The sequence below is a fragment of the Xiphophorus maculatus genome, chromosome 24 (genome assembly GCF_002775205.1).
Source record: "Xiphophorus maculatus strain JP 163 A chromosome 24, X_maculatus-5.0-male, whole genome shotgun sequence".
Taxonomy (NCBI): Eukaryota; Metazoa; Chordata; class Actinopteri; order Cyprinodontiformes; family Poeciliidae; genus Xiphophorus; species Xiphophorus maculatus.
The window spans coordinates 13,363,402-13,381,409 of NC_036466.1; the positions used below are offsets into that span (position 1 = coordinate 13,363,402).

The 18,008-nt window shown below is 36.4% G+C and overlaps 1 protein-coding gene across 3 annotated transcripts in view; it reads left to right on the top strand.

Moving 5' to 3' along the window:
• Window positions 1-18,008, top strand: part of LOC102232263 (NACHT, LRR and PYD domains-containing protein 14-like) — a 90,850-nt gene that overhangs the window by 40,455 nt on the left and 32,387 nt on the right. For 2 of the 3 annotated variants that reach the window (XM_023329687.1, XM_023329690.1), the window contains 4 exons: window positions 3,648-3,821; window positions 5,010-5,183; window positions 5,715-5,867; window positions 6,387-6,440. In XM_023329687.1, coding sequence (XP_023185455.1) covers window positions 3,648-3,821; window positions 5,010-5,183; window positions 5,715-5,867; window positions 6,387-6,393 — 508 coding nt within the window. In that variant the 3' untranslated portion in view covers window positions 6,394-6,440. Of the gene's footprint in view, window positions 1-3,647; window positions 3,822-5,009; window positions 5,184-5,714; window positions 5,868-6,386; window positions 6,441-18,008 lie in introns of those variants that run through there. The other variant, XM_023329688.1, reaches the window with a different exon arrangement.

Here is an 18,008-nt window from a genome sequence, read left to right on the forward strand (position 1 = left end):
CTGCTGACTAGTGTGGAAAGTCCCGTTCTTCCCCAACCCTTGTTGATCTTAGCCAACTTCACCGTACCACCCATCCTGTGCGCTCTGGCCATCTGTTCAGAACCGCTTGCGACATTTCCTGTTATCAGGACCTCACCCATAAATTCCTTCCTCTTCTTTTTCTAACTCACTATATTATCTGTTACTATTCATTAGGCACATCCAACCTCTTTTACTATGAAATTGATTTTAAATCATCACAGCTTTTGATAATCATTAACAATAAATCACATCTGTATTGACTATTTGTCCCGAAAACTTAATTCCAAAATCAAAAAATTCAAATCTCAAAAAGTGGTCAAAACAAAATGAAATAAACTCAAACAGTCAATACTGGGCATCATGGGTTCTGGTTTACGCAGTACAACAAAGGTCAAACAGTCAAAATGCTCTTAGTTTACTTTTATTCAATCTTTTGCTAAAACAAGTTACAGGCTTCGGATAAACCTATCCTAACTCCTGCACCTGTTCTCACTGATAACACTGACTGATGACAGATGGACAGGTAAAAAACCATATGACCACCCATGTGCCTAAAGACTCATCTAAACTCTACGTATTTATACTGTGAAACACACCCACTTCCCAAACTGAAATCAATTAACTAATTAAGTGAATTACTAACCAAAAACTTATTTAGAAACAAAATAAACATTCTAATTATAAATCAACTATAAAACAAAAAAATAAACTAAATAATCTACATTCTAAACTTTAACTGAAAATAATGGAGAAATAGCTCCTACAACATCTGTCACTTATTATAATCATCAGACATAATCATTTCATTGTTGTTGTCGTTACAGATCATTACTCAGACATACATTTTAGAATGTTATTCAGTGATTACTTATATCCATATACAATTAATTATTATTATAATCAAATCACAAGATTGCTGTATTTCTCTCAGGCCTTCATGCACTTTTTCTGCGTGCACCTGGAATGATCTCACAACCCCATGCCAGTTTTCTTGACAATACATAACAATACAATAAGTGGATTATTGGTTATTGATATTAGTGATCATTTACCTGATTTTGTTGTTTGTGAAAACTAATGAAAGATAAGAGTAATCTAATTTCTAACAGATTAAGGACTGAAGAATCTATAAAATCATTAAAGATAAATTATCTAAACAAAACTGGGAGTCAGTATTGAAAGAAAAGGACATGGATAAAGCATATGATCATTTTCTGAATATTTTTAAATCATTATATGATAAAAACTGTCCCAGTACAAAGTTTATTCATAAAAATAAATATTCATAAACTCCATGTATCACTAAGGGACTGAAAATGTCTGTAAAAAAGAACAAACTATACAGAGACTCATAAAGCAAAGATCAATGGATGCTGAAAATAAATATAATAATAAATTTACTGTTATTTTACTGATAGCAAAACAAGATTATTATAGCAAACAGTTGGATAGAAATAAAATAATATTAAAGGAATCTATAAACAGTGTTATTAGGATAATCTCCAGGCTTACTAGCTTTCCTCAACACTTATAAATATTGATAAAAACCTTAATAGCACAGAAGAGACAGTTCATAATTGTAATAAATATTTAGTAAGTGTGGGGCCTAAACTGGCTGAGGAAATCCTGCAGTTTATGAAACACTAAATGACACATTAGTTAGTAGAAATCCAGATTCCATGTTTGTCACAGCAGAGGAAGGAAAAGAAATGATAGATATATAAATAAATGTAGAAATAAAAGCTCAGCTGACTGCGATGGTATTGACATGATAATAATAAAGAGTTTGATTGTGGAAATTATTCAGCTGTTAACATATATTTATAATTTATCAATTCAAACTGGTAAATTTCCACAAAAAATGAAAATGGCAAAAGTCATCCCACTATAAAATCTGGGAATAAACATCATTTCACAAATTACAGTTTCTTTACTTCCACAATCCTCCAATGTTGGAGAAAATATTAGTTGCTAGATTGTAAAGATTTATTAATAAACAGCAACGACTCAGTGAGAGTCAGTCTGGATTTAGGTCCCAAAGATCCACAGCGATGGCAGATCTTCATTTAATAGAAGAGGTGACCAGAGCATTAGATACAAAGAAACCTGCTGATGGGGTTTTATTGACTTCAAAAGCATTTGATACAATTGATCATGAAATATTCATCAATAAACTCCAGCTCTAAGGTCTAAGAGGAGTTTTACACTGGATGGAAAGTTATTACAGCAACAGGCAACAATCTGTGCAACTGGGTGATTTCCAGTCCTCATGCCTGGACATTGTTTGTGGTGTTCCTCAGGGCTCAGTGTTGGGGCCAAAGCTGTTTATTTTATACATAAATGATATAGAAAAGGTTTCCAAAACACTTCATTTTGTTTTATTTGCAGACGATACAAACATTTTTTATACAGGTGAAAATTTACAGCAGCTTCTGATAGAAATGAATTTAGAGTTATGTAAATTGAAAAAGTGGTTAAATATTAATAAATTATCACTAAATGTAGATACAACCAAGTTTATGTTATTTGTGGATTATAAAAGGCGATTTACAAATAATAATTGATAAAGTGACTGTAGAGAGTGACTGAAACTCAGTTTTTATAATATTGATTCATAATAAGATCTGTTGGAAACCTGATAATAAATATGTTCAATCTAAAATAACTAGAAGTATTGCAGTTCTCTCTAATGCTAGAACATTTCTAAACTCCTTCATTCTTTACTCTTCTCTTATTTTGCCATATCTAAGTTACTGTGTGACGTTTGGGGCAACATTACAAAACTTCACTTCAACCATTTTGCACATTACAGAAAAGAGCCACTGGAATATTTCACAAGGTTGATTTTTATTGTCAGACCAACAATTTATTCATAGATTCTGATTTCCTGAAACTCCCAGATTTGGTAGAGTTTCAAACTGCACAGTTTATGAATAAAGTTAGAAACAAATTATTACCAGGAAATATTTAAACTGATTTACTGACAGAGTTTGGGAGGATATGAATATAGAGAAAACCTCAAGTTCACAACTTTATATGTTCCAAGAATGAAAATAATGAGCATTTCTGTCATTGAGTGAAGATCTGGAATAAAGTCACTAAAGAGCTGAAGCAAAGTCCAAACATGAGGAACTTTAAGAAAAGATTCAAAATGGTTCATATTCAAAAGTATAAAGATGAACAAGATGATGAATTACAGAATGTGGATGACTGGGGGGGTGAATATTATTTATGTATATATGCAGGTAAATGTGTATCTATATATATGGGTCTATGTATTACTTTCATCTGGTTCAGGAAATATTATTATTATTATTAATATTATTATTATTGTTTTATTTGTGTTGGAAACAGAAATACTATTTATTCTATGAATTAATGAATAAAAAGGGTTTTAATTATAAAAGTTAAACTTCATCAGACTCACAGTCACTGAATAAACATGAATTTGAGTTTGTAAACTGATAGTAAAGTATTATATTTACACTTAGAAACATGAAAATCTATATTATTATTATTATTTTTATTATTATTATTATGTTTTGTTGGTGAAACGTCTGAAATAAATTATCATCATCAACCTGCATCCTGTTGGCTTCAGCTCACATCTTTTATTTTTTATTCAGATTGGAGTTCTGCATTTTGTCAGAGACCAGCTGGACGTCTCTGTTCTCAGCTCTGAAGTCCAACCCGACCCATCTGACAGAACTGGACCTGTTCAGAACCAACCTGGAAGATTCTGGAGTGAAGGAGCTCTGTGGTTTTCTACAGACTGAAGGCTGCAGACTGGAGATATTGAGGTATTTTAATTATATAATTATTGATAATTCTGTGAATAATTAGATATAATTGATCATAAATCAAATTAATTTCTTCTGTTCTAATAAATATTTTCTGAGTTTGTTCCTGGACTTTAAAGCAAAACAAAAAAGTGATGAGTTTCCATTTTAGTGTCAATTCCACTAATGGAGCAAATTCCAAGTCAGTCGTCCTCCAAACCACTGAGAGCAGCTTCCAGAGGAAAACCTGAGTTTGTTCTGACAGTCAGACTCTATCAGGATGACCACAGTCTTCTGGCAGAGTTCCTGGACATTAAGGAGACATAAATAATAGAAAGATAATTAATTAACAGTCCTGCAGTAAATAGTGACTTTGTGAAGGTTATGGTGTTAAAGTCATTTTGTTCAAACATCTTGATTCAGCTCTTATTTTGTAGGACAGGAAGTGAGATCTTACCTTTGTAATGCTTTGTATGCAACAAGCTTCAGCAGTTCACTGAAATCATTCTCATGTGGTTTACCTGGAAAATAGATTTAAAATGATTCATCTTCACAATCTGGTTTATCCTTTATGATAATGTTCCCATTTCTGCAGCCGTCTCTGATGAAGGATTCAGAACTTGAACTAAATGACCCTCATCAATCTGACAGAGAAAAGGCTAAATATTTTCTAGTTGATAGTTCAGTAACTGAATCAGCACAAAATGAGAAAATGATCAACTTTCAGAATGTGAGCTGTAATGGATATTGTAAAACGCTGAATTAGACGGATTGAAATAAACCCGTTTACATCTGTTATACTTAGCAATGAGCTGCAGTTAAAATACAACCAGCAAGAAAACATCATTAATAGATTAATGAACAAAAACTGGAGACATAAAATATCTCAGTAGATAAATGATGGTACAGAGCAGTCGGCTAATACAGAGCCTGGAAGGAAACATGGAGAGAGAAAAAACATCGACTGAGTTTAAGATCCTGAGAAACTTTTAGAAAAACTTTGAGTTTATTTGCTGATCAAATGTTCTGGTTCTGCTGGTTTGGACTCTTTAAACCAGTTTGACTGGATCAGATGTTAGAATCAGTTCATCATGTTTCTTTCACATTCAGGGAAATTAATTTTCTACATTTTTATTATTTATTTGTTCATGTTTCAGTTTTAACCTGCATCCTGTTGGCTTCAGCTCACATCTTTTATTCTTTATTCAGATTGTTTGGCTGCAGTTTGTCAGAGACCAGCTGGACTTCTCTGTTCTCAGCTCTGAAGTCCAACCCGACCCATCTGACAGAACTGGAGCTGATCTGGACCAACCTGGGAGATTCTGGAGTGAAGGAGCTCTGTGGTTTTCTACAGACTGAAGGCTGCAGACTGGAGAAATTGAGGTATTTTAATGATATAATTATTGATATTTCTGTGAATAATTAGATATAATTGATCATAAATCAAATTAATTTCTTCTGTTCTAATAAATATTTTCTGAGTTTGTTCCTGGACTTGGATCCAGAGTTTAATTTAGTCCCTCTGTGTAACTGAGTTGGACCTGCTGATCTGAGGTCAGAACAGGACAGCATTCGGACCCCCAGTGTGTAGAAATCCCCCTCATGTGAAGCAGGTCAAAGGTCATTCAACCCAGTCTAGAAAAGTGAATTCCTGGAATCTGACAGGAACAAATCAATAATCAATGATTGATGCTTCAACACTTTGATCAGAACCTGGAATGATTTTACTGACTAAAATCCTCCAACACAACATGACCCAGTACCAGGTTCTGGTTCTGGTTCTGAAGTCAGCAGGTCTTTATTGAAGCAGCAGCTTGTTGGCATTAATATTGATGAGAATCTTTAACTGGTTCTGTTGGACTGGTTAACCTGCATCCTGTTGGCTTCAGCTCACATCTTTTATTCTTTATTCAGATTGTGGAGCTGCAGTTTGTCAAAGATCAGCTGTGATTATTTGACCTCAACTCTGAAGTCCAACCCGACCCGTCTGACAGAACTGGACCTGGGAGGAAACAAACTGATGGATTCAGATGTTGAGCAGCTGAAGGATCTTGTAAAGAAAGTAAAGTAAGTAAATGTTTGTAGTGAGTCCAGCTGCTGTCAGCATATTGAACTAAACCCAGTTAGCATCAAAGCAAAGATCCGGTGTTCCCAGTAAAGCTGCAGCTTCTCAGTGGGAGGAGAATGGTTCAGGCTTCCTGATTGGACACAGAGACAGCAATCAGCCAATCAGAGGAGCAGCAGCTTGCTGTGTTCCTGTGTTTGTGTTGGTGTGAAGATGAGTGTTGTTGCTGTGTCCATGTCTCCAGGAAGTCCAGCTGGACTCCAGCGTCCAGCCGTCCAACATGTCTAGAGACAGTGGTCCTCATCCATCAAACTGTGGCAGCAGCAGATCTGATCTCAGATCTGTTTGTTCTCTCAGTTCAACAGGAAACAACTGATCAGGTTCATCTTGGTCACAGCTCTGAGATCAGTCTGACTGCAGCCTGGAAACCATCTAGTGGATGTGCTGCGTCACTGACTGCTGCTGGAGAGAGGCTGGAAACACTCACTGATCTGCTCTCTCCTTCCTTCTTCTCTCTGCAGGTTCTGATCTCTGTAAAGTAGAAAATGGTCTCTGTGTCCTGCTGATCCTCAGAGGTTGAAGCTGCAGCAGTTTGAGTCTAAAGAGACTCTGACTGGATCATGATGATGACCTCTGACCTCCAAGATTTCCCTCCCGTTTATTTTCTCATGTTGTCATTTAGTGTCTGATATTGTTTGTCTCCTTGGATCAATAAAGATCCAATTCAAACTGGGCTCCATTTAGAGGCTTCATGGAGTTTTGATCTGAACTGGATTCAACTGGAAAGTTGATCTTTTTTCTCTCTGATTCATTTTCATCCTGGAACCAGAAATGGTCTGAGAATGGAAACATGGGAATCATTTTCAGTTCAGCTTTGAAGCCATGAAAGACACTTCAAACCTCTTTTCTCTGCTGCTTCTTCCTTCTGCTGACATGAAAATGTTCCTCAAAGCTCCACAGAGAAAAAGATGCTTTACTGGAAACTGCAGAGAAACTTCAGCTTCCATCACAGAAACCAGTTGAACCAGTTTAGAACTGGATGTCCCACAGAAACTCTGATCTTAGATCAGTTTTCAGGAACATCTGGAACCTGGAAAAAAAGATTTTATATATTTTGGTTTTGACTTTTTTAACTCCATATTTCATGTTTTGAGTTTTCTAGAGAACTTTAGGACTCGATGTGTCACATCAGGCTCTTTACTGGGATTTTACTGGTTTATTCAAACCTCAGAGAATCACTGGGATAATGTGCTGATTGGTTCATGATTATTTTCATATTTCTTCTAATGTAATGTGGGTTCTTGGGTTTTTAATGATGAGTCAAAGTTTTTAATAATATTCTTTGTGGGTTTCTGTGCAGCTGATTGTTTACAAATATTGAACGTGCAAAACTGTTTTTCCTCCAAGTTTCTTAGTTTAGCTGCTTCAAACTGTAACTGCAATATTATTATTCTTTCCAGTGTTTTATTTTGAAAGACCCTACAGGAAGCGTATTTCCAGCTTTATTGCAGTTGTAGTTACAGCTTTTGGCCACCAGAGGGCAAAAACTCGCTGTTCTAAATGATACCAGTCTGTGAGATGCTGAGGTTCCGGTCTGAAGGTAGGAAAATATTTATGAAAAGTTAAATTTCCTGGAAACAGTCAGAATCATGTTGATGTTTATTAAGGAAGAATAATTTAAAATTAACTTTGGACAAAACGTTTGGCTCTCTCTTCCTTAAACTTCCGGGTCCTCCTAGCGGGCGGCGTGCAGGCACAAGGAAACAACACTGCGTGTTGAAGTCACAGAATCACAGAGTTTAATTCCATACAAAGCAACGCATGAATCAATCAACAAAGCTGCAGAGGAACAGAGATATGCATTCATTACCTTATACAGACAAAGACAGACAAGACAAAGACAAACAAAAAACAAAACAAAGACGCGTCTTTGGAGAGAGCCGATGCAAGAAAGCAAAAATAGTGGCAGCTCTCTGAATTTTTCTCTTGTACACGAAGTCTTATACTAAAGGTGTGTCTTGTCTTTTTAATATATTCACTTAAGGCGTAGCTCTCGTCGGCCAACTGGAAGCTACCTTGCACACTCAGAGAAACTTAGAAACTCCCCATAATTTTATGGCAAAGATCAAAGACCATTTGCTCTCTGGTAAAAACAAAAGAGCCAACAGCTGCGTCCTGTCCCCCTGTGGTTCTTAAATCCAGTAATTTTGGTTCAAGGAAAGGTTATCTTTACAAACCCCAGTTTTGCTCCTCTATAGTCAGCACCTCAAAAGATTGAGTCCCGCCAAAAATAACACATAAAATCAACTGAACAAAATGAGGTATAATTCCTGAGCAATTTTCTAATACTAAACAAAACATTTTCATTCAAACAATTTCCATTTGATTCTGATATAGTCACAGATAGTACAATTTTCAAATACATTCATCATTTGCTAGATTAGTAGTTTTAAAATGAGATAATACAATCTTCAGTAAAAACATGGTATTAATACTTAGAAAAATGTCTTAGAAATTAAATGTTAGCGGTTTCAACCTTCTATGTTGTATTAAGTTTCACACCATCCCAGATGTTGGTTTCTGCACTGTTATCCTTTGCTGTATTTTCTACAGTTAAATACCACAAAATGCCCAGTAAAACTACCATAAGACATCTTTACAAGTAGTTACTGTAATTTGCATTGCATTATGGGTATAGTACATAGTATTACAGTAACTTACTGTATGTTTTGAATTTGCAGTAATTTACTGTTTACACATTACAGTAGTGGTACTGTACCTATAATATACAGTAAGAATTATATTTGATTCCCAACGGTCACCATACACTGTTAGCCTTTGCTGTATTTTTTACAGTTAAATACCACAAAATGCCCAGTAAAACTACCATAAATAGGGTGACCATATTTTCAGTTGGGAAAACCAGGACACGTTGTAGCGAGGGGGGAGGGGGGGGGGGTCTGAAAGCGGGGAAACTCTTTTGTAAATAGTAGGTAAACATAGATTTGCGCTTTCGTATGTTGTACTGACAGCCACGCTATCTATCTTCTGATTAAGAACAGGGCTGCCCGCACTGACGCGGCTCAGTGATTACGTCACACGCAGGGCCGTGCGCAGTGCCCTAGTGCCTGTAAATATAATGGTCCAATGAAGGTAATTTAAAAAACAGGACATTTCCTCACTTTCTAAAAAAAACCCGGGACGCCCGGGACAGGACGTGAAATACGGACATGTCCCGGGAAATACGGACGTTTGGTCACCCTACCATAAGACATCTTTACAAGTAGTTACTGTAGTTTGCATTGCATTATGGGTAAAGTACATAGTATTACAGTAACTTACTGTATGTTTTGAATTTGCAGTAATTTACTGTTTACACATTACAGTAGTGGTACTGTACTTATAATATACAGTAAGAATTATATTTGATTTCCAACCGTCATCATAGCTGCTTCATCGTGGTTCCCTGTTTCTGTATTTTTACTCCTTTAGTGGTTAACATATTTTTAAGGCAGAAAGAGAGCATGTACTTTTGTTTTTTTCACATCCTAGCTAACATTAACATGCAGTTTATCTAGCTACGTCATCAAGCGTGGCTTCGCTTCCGACTGTTTTCTGATGACGTTTGTTTTAAACTCCGAAGCTTTTTCTCTCCAAGTGCAGCTCTGTCTCCGTGCTGTGGGCTCACACTGCCTCAGCTCTTCAAGACAGGTAAAAAAACACTTCTTAGAAAACTGTTTGAAGCCAAAACCTAGTCTGGAAATGTACATTTTAGATGGAGTTAACGTAACTTATAGCATCATGCTATAGTGCTATAACTTAGCATTATAGCATGAGCTGGTTTGTGCTGGTTAGCCTGGTAAAATAACGTTACCTTTACGTTACTAACTCTGGTGTTTTATATAACTGGCATATTGCAACGTTATAAGTTACGTGTCTGTAAATTAGGTGAAAGAAAGGAAAATATGATGGTGTTATTTTTTGAGCTGGTTCGGAATTAACATTAGCTAAGGTGCTAATTTTACCGAAGGTTTTAGCTTGACTTTTGCCGCTTAATCTTCCTCGGGCGGCTTTGGGTTGAGATGAGCTCAGTGCTGAGTGTCTGTTAGCATTGTTGTTACATCCTTTGTCGAACAATATAACCTTAACTAATAATTGATCCTCCCCCCCTTTTCTTTATTTTACATCTAATGACTGTTCATTTGTTTAAACCATGATCTTGCAAATGTTAAAAGTGCAGATTAGCTACGTAGGTCAGCAAGGATGAATTTCTAACTTTGTTCTTTTTTGTCTTTTCTTCAGATGACTTTTTTTTTTTAACTCCCAAGCTTTTTCCCTCCAAGTGGCTGTGCAGTTCTGTCCTGCTGACTGCTAACATAGCTTCATCTCTTCAAAAGACAAGACAACAGGTAAAAAGACAGCTCTTCAAACATATTTGAATCCACAAAATAGTCTGGAAATGTAGAGGAGCAGCTAACCTAATCTATAACTTTGAGCTTGCTACAGCTGGTTAGCCTGCTAAAGTACCATTACATCTTGTCTGTTATTGCGCAATAGCCAGCCCCGCCTTCTTCATCACAACTCCTTTGGACTGACTACTGACCAGTTCTCCGTCTAACAGGTCCGGAAAATCTCTGAGACCTGGGTATTACCCTGAGAGTACTCTATGAGAGATAATCTATTTAAACTGGTAGCGAAAGTGATTCGTCTAGCTCAGGGGTGGGCAATCCTGGTCCTCGAGGGCCGGTGTCCTGCAACTCTTAGATGTCTCCCTGGTCCAACACACCTGAATCCAACAGCTGAATCACCTCCTACGTGCAGTCAAGTTCTCCAGAGTCCTGTTAACGACCTCATTATTTGACTCAGGTGTGTTGAAGTAGAGATGCATCTAAAAGTTGCAGGACACCGGCCCTCGAGGACCAGGAGTGCCCACCCCTGGTCTAGCTCTAACTACCTCCAATCCAGAAGTTACGACCCTTTACAGTTAAGAAACAATCAACTGAGTAGCCCTCGCAGCTGCATAATTCCAATAACCACTTCTGTTAACGGTAGCTCACTTTCTACATTATAACTCGCTCTTGGAACCGGCTAGATTAAGTTTAGTGACTTAGATGTAAGTCCCAGGGTCATTATCTACTCTCACCAAAGGAAATTATGAAACCTCCTGTTTTTTGGAATCATGTACATTAGTTTTACCTCAATTAAAAGAACAGAAAAATGATCAAATGACTCAGTTAATTCCAATGTCCACCAACCTCATTAGAATTTTATAGTATAAATTTATTAAGCAAGCTTGAGCAAGGATATGTGACATACAGATCAATAATCAATTGTATATAATTCAAGAGCAGTATAATAAAATCCACATGTATAATCATACTATGCTGTCTCCTTTCCCTAACTTATGTCACAAATTCTGAGATAGATTTTTGGGGGGCAGATTCAACTCACACCCAGTTGCTGATGGATCTTTAGCAACAGGTACATCCAACAGCCTTGGTCGGGATCTTTGTCCTTATGTGGAAAAGTCCTCTTTAGAATCGTAGCAAAGTAGAACAGATTTAAATCCTTTAAAAACCCAGCTCTTTATCCCTCCGGGAACTTTGTCTTTTCTCCAAGTCTGTTGCAATATTTTTGGGTTGAGGCAAGACCGACGGTCGAATCAGGAACCAGGGCTTGGGAGTCCGGTACTTGTCCCTTCTTGGCGGCGCGGAGTCTCAAGTCTCCCAAGATTCCAGGGTGCGGTCCGTTGCTGTTTCCTCCATCTGCTTCCCAGTATTGACTTCTTTCCAGCGCCGAGGACAAAGAACGCTTGCTTTCTCATTTCAGCCCTTTTTTATACTTTTCTCCACTGTGAGTGTGTGTGTGTGCTCGGTCTGCATGACTTCCTGAACATCTGCTGCTTCTCCGGTGGAAAGTACCGGCCCCCTTCCTGTTTACTGAGTCCAGCAACAAGTTCCCCAACTTGCGACATTTCCTGTCAGCCGAGCCTCACCCATCCTGTTGGCTGTATTGTTCCAACTTTCTTCTTTTTTATAACTCCCCTCTTTATCCGTTAACACTTTTCTACCACATCCAACTCAGTATTAAGATCATTTAAATCAACTGTAAATCATTCAAATCATCTCAGCTCTGATATATATTAAACATTAAACACTTCTCTTTCAAAGTATAAGTCAGATTATAAGTCATCAATCCATAATGATTTGTTAACATTATTATGGTCATTATTCAGAAATACATTTCAAAATCATTTAGTGGTTACTTATTACACATACACCTATTAGAGGTTGTACTCATACATGTTCAACTTAATCATTATAAATCAAAACACAAGATTGCTTTATTTCTTTCAGGCCTTCATGCACCTTTTCTGCGTGTACCTGGAAAGATCTCAAACCCCATACCAGTTTTCTTGACAATCTCCAGCACAGTGTATAAGAGTCTGTAAATGAGGACAAAGGTGAAAAAAATTAAAGTAGTTTCTGTTATTTTTTGAGTTGGTTCAGCCACAGTGGCAGGTGGACAAAAAAGTTAATTTCCAACCCTGGTTACACATAAGGACTGTTCACATGTTTAAACCATGCTCCTGCAAATTTACAGTTAAGTCAGTACTAACAGGTGCAACTACGTACAGGTGTAAATTCTGCAGCATTTGTACTTCAGAATTTACAGAATTTTGTAGTCATGTGAAGAAACATCAACACACAGCTAATTATCGGTTTGCATGTGGAATAGAGCAATGTCCTGCTTCCTTCAGAACATTTTCTGCATTCAGGTCCCACATGCACAGGAGTCACCGCCATTGCAGAAGTCAGACTGAACACTTGTGGAACTGTACTTGTGGAATGTAATGCTTTAAAAAATGCATTTAGCCCCACAAACTGTCATTCACATCCACTGTTTCAGAGTGGTAGCAGGATGTAGGGGTAAAATCTAGTCTAGTCTCCGGGATGAGGTTCTCAAAAACCTGTTGTAATCTGGGTGAACTGGCCCTTTAAATATAAATTACTACCAGTAATTCATATTTAAGAGAGTATTCCTTTTATGTTTTAAAGGTATCTTCCACCAAGATGTCTGTTGAAATGGAAATGACCTTACCCACTACACCAAGGGTAATCATGCTTGGTAAGAGGAATATTTTCTATCACTATAATTTTTTTGTAGCAATGTATGTAATTGTTATGGTAGTCTGTACTTTTACTCACTAGCGTTAGCCTGACAAGGGTTTGTCTATTTTAGGAAATAGCTTGATGTCTGCAACCCGGTGGATGGTCAGTATGGAGGAGAAGGTATTTTTCCAGCCTGAGCAACTACATGACTTTGCCAGCGTCCTTGCTGTCTTTTTTGGGTCATATTCTGTCTTCAATCTGGAGTATCAGGAGTCAGCATCCACCACGCTGGAGATGATACAATGGCAAGTACTCTACACCAAGCCATTTATGAATTAAATTTAATGACAGTTTGACTGATGATGAAGAACCATAGCTGATTGCTGTATTGTACGTCTTCATTAAAAAATACAATTAATATATTTTATTTCTGTTAAAAGATTCTTTGTGAGGATCAATCCAGATGTTGGTACCAAATGCACAGCCAAAGTCGATACAAGCCGCAAGACGGGAAGTCTTGTCAAGAGGAAAGTAGTCAGTGTCAACTCCCAGATCACCACCTTCTTCCAACAACTTGCTGAATTTGAATGGAGGACTTCCAACTAGGTAAGTATTTTACCAAATGTAAATGTTTATTATTTTGTTGTCTTTTCCTCCTATCTTGCATGCTCTGACTTTACTTTAGCCTTTTTAATCTGATTTTAATGATTATTTATAAATGGCATGTGATTCCTACACAATAGCCCTTTAGAGTAGCCTGCATCTTTTCTGTGTCCGTGGTAAAAAGTGGATGTCGCTGCATCCCTTAATAAATCACAGAAATGTATAAGTGTGTAGTCGTTTAAGTGTGGTGTATTTTTATACTATGCAGTTTTCAGTTTATTAGGCACACCTTTGCAGTAATCCGTCAGCACCAACAAAATGACTAAAAAGATTGTTGTACTTCATTGTCCCCTTGGGGACATTTGTAGTACGCAATCTTTTGAATTACTGAAGACTGACTGACTGCTTTTGCCATAAACAATCCAAAAACCTGAAGTGAAGCCAGTCCTGCTCATTCTTTATGCAGCTTCTATTATCATTTCAGTCCAATTGATTTTTTTTAAAACAAATTATCAACTTAATGCTGCTTTATGACAAAGATTTTATGCATGTGAACATTGTCACTTCAGCTTAATTTGTCAACTTCCTGTCGATTTGAAAATGTAGATAACTTCCTGACCATCTCATGACCTCCCACATTGTCTGTCTTATTCTTTACAGTTCAGCTTCCACAAGATGGATCCCACTGATTTTGTTTGACGAATGGAATAAAAGTTCTTCTGATGTAGGAAATGTGTTCTATGGTTTTGTTGTTTTATAGCACATTATATTGTATTGTGACATTGTTTTTTATGACATTGCGAATATGTAAATGGATTTTATTTCTACAAATCTGCTGAAAATAAACACCTGTTATTCACAGTACTTGGACTAAAATTTCTTTTATGAAATTTTTTGGTTTATGGTAAAATATTCTTATCTTAAAGAAATGTAAACTTTAATTTACAGTAAAACTCTGACATTATGTTGTGAAACAAGTTTACAGTAGACCAGCTTTACTATAAAATACAATTACTGTATTATACTAGAAACTACATTTACAGTAATGCAGTTAAAACTGTAAAGCACACTCAGTAAAAATTAACTGTGAAATATCATAACAGTAAAGGTACTGTAGAATGGTAATTACAGTAACTTACTGGCAACAGTGTTGCCAGTAAGTTACTGTAAAATTACAATAAAAGGTCTAACAGTGTGGCAGGCTTTTGATCTGCTGTGAACAGAACAGGCTTCTCTCCCCAAAGCTCCAGTGATTCTGCCCTGCAGGAAATGCTAATTTTATGGCCTCCTGTGCTCTAGCAGCACAGCGGGAGGCCCATTTGAGAGATCTGCATTTGGCCCCTGTTGTCTGAATGCTTGCTCATCTAGTTTAATTTTAAATCCTTAACACAAACCTGTTCAAAGTAAAGAAATTTGTTCAAAATAAGAATGTTCAATATTACGGAGCCCTCTAGGGGACATGGGGAATTTTTTTTCTTTTGCGTTCCCTCGCAATACTTTTGCGTTCCCTCGCAAAACTTTTGCGTTCCCTCGCAATACTTTTGCGTTCCCTCGCAATACTTTTGCGTTCCCTCGCAATACTGTACTGGTCAGTTATGCAGCATAATTGAATACTGCAAGCCTTTCTTACGGTGGGCGCCGTACTTTCTGCTTTAATATAAGGTTATGTGAGGTATTTCCATGAATGTTAGTATCTTTTTGTGAAATATCTGAAGTTTTATATCTTTCTTTAGGATAGAAAGGCGCCACAAACCTACGATATAAACAGAAACCTTCCGTAAGTAGGAAAGAAATAAAAAAACATCCTAATTTGGACTATTTCTGAGTTATCGCGGGTAATAAATCATCTGACAGTTTTGATTGTGTCTCTGTTGTGTTCGTAGTCTGAATGGTTTAAAGAGCTGCTTTCAGTGCCGCTCCATCTCAGCCTTAACAGACATAAACATGCAGGAAAAAATAAATCGATTTTCAATTTGTTTTTTGCACCAAACAGTTTTTATTATTAACAAGTTTTTATTATTAAAAACACAACAAAGTAATGATGGTAAAGGGCCGCACTGGGTTAACTCGGGGAATCTCATCTGTCCGTGTATCAATCAACTCCAAACCACTTCTTTCTTTGTTCTGTCACATTTATCAATTTATTCCATTTTGATCATCATGCTCCAAACTTTGCAAGGACTGACCGCCCCACTCACCGCTTCCTAATACACACAAAGCCAGTATCCTTCCCATTCATACCTGGTGACGTCACTCCCACGTTGACACACCTAAGTGTCAAAGCCTCCTGTTCCTGTCATATCAATAATTACTTATTTCATTCATATGGCTCTTACAGAGCCTCAGTGAAAACTTGTTTATTATTATTAACTGTTTGGTGCAAAAAACAAATTGAAAATCGATTCATTTTTTACTGCATGTTTATGTCTGTTAAGGCTAAGATGGAGCGGCACTGAAAGCAGCTCTTTAAACCATTCAGACTACGAACACAACAGAGACACAATCAAAACTGTCAGATGATTTATTACCCGCGATAATAACTCAGAAATGGTCCAAATTAGGATGTATTTTTATTTCTTTCCTACTTACGGAAGGTTTCTGTTTATATCGTAGGTTTGTGGCGCCTTTCTATCCTAAAGAAAGATATAAAACTTCAGATATTTCACAAAAAGATACTAACATTCATGGAAAAACCTCACATAACCTTATATTAAAGCATAAAGTACGGCGCCCACCGTAAGAAAGGCTTGCAGTATTCAATTATGCTGCATAACTGACCAGTACAGTATTGCGAGGGAACGCAAAAGTTTTGCGAGGGAATGCAAAAGGTTTTGCGAGGGAACGCAAAAGTATTGCGAGGGAATGCAAAAGGTTTTGCGAGGTAACGCAAAAGTATTGCGAGGGAACGCAAAAGAAAAAAAATTCCCCATGTCCCCTAGAGGGCTCCGTACAATATGCCTTTTACACATGTCGTAAGATTAACTGTATTAAGCACTAAAAATAATCATTTTTCCTCAACATGTTTTAGCTGCAGAGCCGCGAAATGAACTATTATTAATAACGGAGCAGGGCGGGTTTTTCCCTCTAGTGGACCCAGATGGTAACTACAGCTACTTGATAAAGTTAGAGCGTTTACAAACCACATTCACTTCCGGTGATTACTTTCACATTAAGAGCCATAGAAACGCGTTATTTTGCTGTTAGCTTTTATATGAAATAATCTATTTAACTTTTATTGAAACAAAGAAAGTTTACACAAAAGCTGCAAATTAAACTCTGCTGAGGTTTTCCTCACCCACATATAATTTTCCTTTTTCTTCAATCATTTCAGATTAAAGTATTTAAATAACATTAACAGCAGCAGCATAACATTAATGTGTGTGTGAGACATTTATTCACAGATTAATTCATGTTTGTTTCTTGATTAATTGTGAAAAATTCATTGCAGACTCAGCAACTAAGTAACATTTTAATTGAATCGCACCACTTGTAATATTTTAAACTATTAATTTTCACATTTAATTTTTCTCCATTAGGTTTTTTCATCCTGCTAAATTCTCTGATCTCAGCTGTTTGGATTTGAACATAAATATATTTTTTATGATTATATTTTTCAGCCCTTGATTCTCAAACAGTCAAACTTTACGGAGTATTTTTACTGAAGTTTAGTTTTCTTTTCACTTATAGTGTTTCTTATTTAACAACATTAATGGAAGCTCATTTTTTGTGACTTGATCAAAGAGAAAATTAAACCAAATAAAGATAAATAAATGATCTGACATGAAGGAAATCTGTAGTTATGATAGTTCCCCACCAGGTGGCAGTAAGAACTAAAACATAAAACTAAATAATTTCTATGAAAATATGTTTGAATCTGTGTGTAATGTGTGGAATTAGAATAATAACTGAACCTTCAGGCTTTTCAGTTCCTCCGTTTTCCTCTCCTCTAAGCTGTGAATTTAAATCTGTGATTAATTCAACATCAGAGGCTGAGCGGCGCAGCTTTGGTTTCCAAAATAAAGAAATCAAATCAAAGTACCATTAGTCTATTCATTCATTCTCTAAGGAGCTTCTAATGCAGGATGAATAGAAATACTGGATAAATATGGAAATCATCATTTTTAATCACAAATACTCTAAGAATAATTAATATCTACCTATTTTCATGTTTTTTTATTCAGTTTTATTTAAATGTTTGTGGCCATTAATGATGATGTAGTTGCAGATATTGACCGCTAGATGTCAGACATAACTCAGGATTTTATTTTGCTGTTTTTGTTTCTAATGTTAAATTCAAACATTAATAATCAGATGTAATATTTATTCTACAGAATAAAATGTTTCTATTAAATTTGTGACCATCAGTTTATAAAATAACCTGCTTCCTGTTTTCATTGTTGATTTCACTGCTGAACGAGCTTTTGGTGT